This window comes from Macrotis lagotis, chromosome 7, assembly GCF_037893015.1.
Source record: "Macrotis lagotis isolate mMagLag1 chromosome 7, bilby.v1.9.chrom.fasta, whole genome shotgun sequence".
Lineage (NCBI taxonomy): Eukaryota > Metazoa > Chordata > Mammalia > Peramelemorphia > Peramelidae > Macrotis > Macrotis lagotis.
Window position 1 is genome coordinate 132,829,470 of NC_133664.1, and position 5,632 is coordinate 132,835,101.

The 5,632-nt window shown below is 47.9% G+C and overlaps 1 protein-coding gene across 1 annotated transcript; it reads right to left on the minus strand.

The window, feature by feature from the left end:
* Positions 1-205: 205 nt before the first annotated feature.
* Positions 206-1,518, minus strand: LOC141493832 (A-type voltage-gated potassium channel KCND2). Its single transcript, XM_074195144.1, has one exon. It carries the CDS (start codon positions 1,351-1,353, stop codon positions 235-237), a length of 1,119 nt encoding a protein of 372 aa, XP_074051245.1. The 5' UTR covers positions 1,354-1,518; the 3' UTR covers positions 206-234.
* Positions 1,519-5,632: the final 4,114 nt, after the last annotated feature.

Sequence of the window (5,632 nt, forward strand, 5' to 3'; positions counted from 1 at the left end):
TTTGTCACCAGAAGTTTGAATACAAGAATTAACCTGTTAAAATATACCAAATCCTGTCATGATAGACATTTTTTAAATAGAAGTGATACCTAAAGAAATAAAGTATAGAAAAAAGAAAAAACAATTTTTCTTGACTCATCACATAGAGATATTCCAAAATAACAGTTTCTTTGAGATGTAACCGTATTCCCTTGTGCCCACCCTTCAATGGCATTCCTTTCCCCATCATGGCACCTACCCTAGTGTTGTCATGGTGACAATGGTATACCAGAAAGCAGCAGGAATGCTGGTGAATTTGCTGGCTGAAGAACCCTTCTCTGCATAGAACATGACGGTAGCAAAGATGATGATAGCCATGGTGAGAGAGAAGAGCAGGAACCCCAACTCAGAAGCACAACTCTTGAGTGTGTAGCCCAGGATCCGAAGACCCTGAGAGTGGCGGGAAAACTTAAAGATCCTGAAGACTCGGAAAACTCGCAAGGTGACAAAGGCCCCACTAACATCCTCATTGTCAGTCATCACTAGCCCAATGTAATAAGGTAGGATGGCCACCACATCTATAATGCTCATGACGCTACGTACAAAACGATAGCGACTGGGTGCCGCGGCCAGGCGCAAGAGATACTCAACAGTGAAGATCATCACGCAGGCTGTGTCCAGGCAGAAGAAGGCCACAGCATAGCGTTCACCACAGGGCAGCTCCTTGATGTGGCCAGGACTAGAGCCACATGGCACTGTCTCCACAACATTGGCAATAACTGAGACAGCAATGAAGAACCCAGTGACATAGTAGAATACCAGGGCCATAGTGCTAGTATGGGGATTCTCAAAGGCCCTCCAGACCCTCTGTCGGGCAGTCATTGAAGGCAGGGCACTCTCCCCAGTATTTTCATTGTCGGCATCATCCTGTAGCCTCTCTGCATTCTCCCGCCTACGGTCCTTATATTCCTCATAACAACAGTCACCAATAATCTCTGGGATGAGACCAAAGAAGGCCAATTCTTCATCATAGGCAGAGATGCACTCCTGTCTTGGGTAATGGAGCTTGCCAGTGCGGTAGAAGTTCAGGATATGGCGGAAGATGTCAGGGTCACGGTCAAAGAAATACTGCTGGGTCTCAGGGTGGTAGAAGAAGTCCCTCTCTGAGCTGCCCAACAGTGTGTCTGGGTAGCGTTCTAGGGTATCCTGCCATGTCTGGAACTGAGTACCACTCACATTCAGGACAATGAGGGCATCTTGAGTCCTCTTCCTCTCCTGCCTGGGGGGTGCAGGCATGGGTCCTGAGGCCACAGGCATCCAGCCTATGGCTGCGGCCCGAGCAAAGGGCAGCCATGCTGCCACCCCTGCAGCCATGGTTCCTTTTTGGGGAGGTGCTGGGAGAAGGTGGGGAGGCCTTTATTAAGTGGCCACAAAATTAACCACAAGTTCCTGTTCTCTTCCCAGGAAGAGAATACTACTGCTTAAGAACCTGGGACAGATGAAAGCTGCAACTTCAGTTGGGATGCTGCTGAAGACACAATTCTGAAAGAGGCAGCCAATCCTCAGAGCCAGGTACTCGGAAATTTAAAATAATAGTAATAAATTTAGCACTCCAGCAGCCTCCGGGAAATGAAGCTCCCCAAGCTCTCACCTGCAGCTGGTACCACCCTCCCACACACAGGCAGATATACACACAGGTGACTTCAGATGCAGCCCTTTCTTCTCTAAGCAGGTGTCTCCGAGTCTCTCCCACACACGGTCCAGATGTTGGGGAGAGGGGTTAAGCCTAGGGGGTGAGGGGGGAGAACGGTCAGTCACCTGTTTTTCTTCACCAGAGAAGAGGGGCTCACTGCTGACTCGCCCCCCGCCCCGACCCAATTCTCTCTCTCGCCTTTCCAGCCACAGCAGTCTGTCCAAAAGGCGACCTGTTGTTGGAGCTTCGGAGATGCAATCGCAGTAGCAGACCCCCCTCTGCTCGGCTCTTTCTGGGAATTGGGTACCCTGCCCCACTACGTGAAGTGGTGGGATGATGCGGAGTGAACAGAAGGGCTGACTCCAAATCGTCCCTTCCCGCAGCGCCTACCCACACACAATTCTTGAAGGGCAGAGAAAAAACAAACAAACCCAAACAAACCCAAACAAAAAAAAAATCCCCAAACCGTTTGCTGAAGCACTCTCTTGGCAAGTTTGGCTCCAGAGCAGTGTGACATTTACAGACCCCCAGGCAGGCTCCTCTTGGGTGTCGGTGACAGCCGCGGCAGCATCTGCCACCCACCAGAACGTGCCTCGCCTGCGGTACGTACCTGAGAAAGTCCAAGCGCCGGGCTGAGTTGCATAGAGACTTTGTTCTTTTAGCGGTGCATCCAGGGCAGAGGGAGAAGAGGCTCCTGAGCAGCCGGCTCAGCTCCGCCGTGGAAGAAGCAGCCGAAAAGCTCCAGCCGCGCGGTGCTCGGCCCCTTCCCCCATGCCTCCGTGCCTCCTTGCCTCCTTTGCCTGTCTGTCTTCTCCTCTCCACGCTTCAGGAGCCCACGGGCATCGGGAGGCGGGGTAGGGGGTGAGGGGAAGGGGGGTGTTGGACGAGCTGGAGAGGGTTGGCTGGAGGGGGGACTCGGCAGGAGCAACAAGTTCAAAAGGTGGGGGGTGGGGGAAGGAAATCGCCCCAATCAACTTAATGCACCTCCTGCTCTTGCGGGAGCCTGGGATCCTGCAGCTTGAGAGCTGCCCGAGTCAGGAGAGAGTGGCTGCCGCCGCCGCAGCCGCCTGCGAGGTGCTGCCCATCCCGGTGGGTGGCTCCGGGCTGGTGCTGGCAGCCTGTGCGCTGGCTCGGGAAGAGGCGCTCGGGAGCAGGGGGAGGGCGCGGGAGTGCTTCTCTCTCCTTCCCCTCCAGTGGGTGGTCCCGCATCTCCCCGAGCTCCCGGGGCTGTTCGGTTGGCTGTGCCAATACAGAAAAAGAAACGCGAAATAAAGAAATAAAGAAATACAGCAAGGAGCGAGCAAAGCCCGGGCACCGCAGGTTATGAGAGGCGCCTGGTTTTTCCCTCCCCCCACCTTCGACCTTCTCCTCCCTCCCTCCCCCACCTCTCTCTCTTGCTAGTCCTTTCTCTCCACCCCACCCACCCACCCACTGCCACCCCCTGCCACCCCCTGGCTCAAAATGTCACCGCACGAAAGGAGCCAGGTGGATCTTCTGTGGGAAAGGACAGAGATCTAAAAGCGGAACAAAGGGAATCCTCACAGTCTAGGTTGCGGCGGTGTGGTAGTGTCAGTGTGGCGGCTGTGGTGGTGGTGGTGGTGGTGGTGGTGGTGGTGGTGGTGGTGGTGGTGGTGGTGGTGGTGGTGGAGGAGAAAAGAGCTCTGTGTGTGTGTGTGTGTGTGTGTGTGTGTGTGTGTGTGTGTGTGTTCTTCCTTCCTAGGTCCCTGTCCTAGACGACCGTGGGAAATAGACACATGCATACATACACAGGCACAAAAATCCCCCGAAACCTGGGCATGCGAAACTGGAATGCTGAAATTAGTTAAGGTGTCCGTGTATCTGTGTGTGGAGGGGGGCGGAGAGGGGGTGGGGTGGGGGACTGAAATGTCAGGGTCTGAAAAGCATGGGACTAATTTTAAGTATTTGGGGTTTTTGCTATGGTGTTACCAGTCCCGGGGGAGAAAAATAATAATAATAACTTGTCGGAAGTCAAAAGAATCTTGGTCTGTCCTTTCCTTCCCACAACTCCTTCTCCATTGCATTTTGATTATCACTAAAGCATTTAGATCTTTTTCCTAAGCGATCATTGGGGGGGGGGGGGCGGGTGAAAGGAAGAAAGAGAAAGACAGTGACAGAGACAGAGGTTGAGATTGACAGAAACGGGTAGTCACAGAGAGAGACACTTAAGAAGACAATGAGATATAGGAAAGCAGAGACACAGGAAGACAGAGACATACACAGACAGACAGAGACACAAGAAAATGATGTCCTCTCTTCTCTTCCCACTTCATCTCTTCTCAACACAGACATTCGAGTCTGTGTATATGTATGTGTGTATGTATGAAACTGAATGGGGTAAGGGAGAAAGAGAGCTGTATGGGTAGGGGAATTGTAAAGGGTTTGTTTTAATCCTTCCTCACTTTAAAAAACCAAATAAAATCAAGCAAAAACCGCTTCAGTCCACTAGATGGCGGGAACGACGAGAAATTAAATACTTACCTAAGGATTTGGCAACTCAGTAGAAAGACAAAAGTTACCCAAAAGTGAAAGAAAGTCAATGAATATCTGTGACTTTGCTTTTATTTGTCTATTTTCTCTTTCTTCTGTCTTCTCTCTAACTTTGTTCCCTTTCCATTCTTTTTCCTATCCTTCTTAATACCTCACTTTTCCTCTTTTGTCTCCTTCCCTCTCTCCTTCCCTCCTTCCTTCCCTCCTTCCTTCCCTCCCTCCCAATCTTCCTTCCTTCCTTCCTTCCTTCCTTCCTTCCTTCCTTCCTTCCTTCCTTCCTTCCTTCCTTCCTTCCTTCCTTCCTTCCTTCCTTCCTTCCTTCTTTTCATCCATTCTTTTTCTGACAGAGTCCTATAATATGACACTGCACTGAAAGCAGAAATATTTAGGTGAAAATAAAATGTCTCTTTCACTTAATTTGAATAGTATGCTACCGATTTTTAAAAGATATTTTAGGATAATTAAATGAGAGAAACAAAACACCCTAAAAAGTTAATTATTTATGAAATGTGAATAAGTTCTGTCTGCAAATTACATTTCCTTTGTTTTGCTTCACTTGGTTTGGTGAAGTAAATGGTCTGTAAGGTATAGTACAGGAATTTTTTCTCTTTCACCAGGCATAACATGAATTATTGGTACCACAAAAACAAAGACAACAAGAAAATCATGGATTCATCATTTAAAACAATCAAAGAAGTTGATAAAACTCCATATTAAAAGGTGTAAAAATTGGGAAGAATTCACATGTAGAGACAGATATCTGGATTAATAAGGTCAAAACTAATGTCATTTATTTGATTGGAACTAAGAAATATAAAAATGTCTGCTGTTCATCTGTTATAACTCAGATGCATGATGAAACCATAGCTGAATATATAAGTTCAACAGAAAGAAAGAAAAAAAGGAAATGCTAAACGATTAATATTACAAGTGGAATTCTTAGTCTGGAGAATTATGTGGTGATATGACTGTCAGGAAAAAAAAACGGACGCTCTGCATGACCACTCAGAAACTGGAGATCAATGAATATTCAGGTGATACCACAAATTGACCTAAGACTCAGAGACTTGGAAGACAGTGCAAGGTGACCTGAATAGTATTTTTGATACTTCCCTTCCTGAGGTTGAGAATTAGGAGGAATTGGGAGGAAGAAAAGTAGAATACTGGCTCCTCTAATGTCTCCTGAAATGTGAATGAGAGATAAACTGTTTTTTAAATGATATATGCTATAAGAAAAGGTAAAATTTTATTTTTCTGATCATTAGGTAGAAAATGTTCAAAAGCAAACAAGAGAGAAAGAGAGAGAGAGAGAGAGAGAGAGAGAGAGAGAGAGAGAGAGAGAGAGAACTGGTTTAAAGAGAGGAAAGACCTGGATGCAAATCCTTGATCTGACAGAATAAACCACAAGATCCTGCATGAGTCGATTAATCAAAGTCTCAAAGAACTCATTAA

Coding starts and splice junctions, on each gene's coding strand:
- LOC141493832 (XM_074195144.1), bottom strand. CDS start 1,353: ATGGCTGCAGGGGTGGCAGCATGGCTGCCCTTTGCTCGGGCCGCAGCC.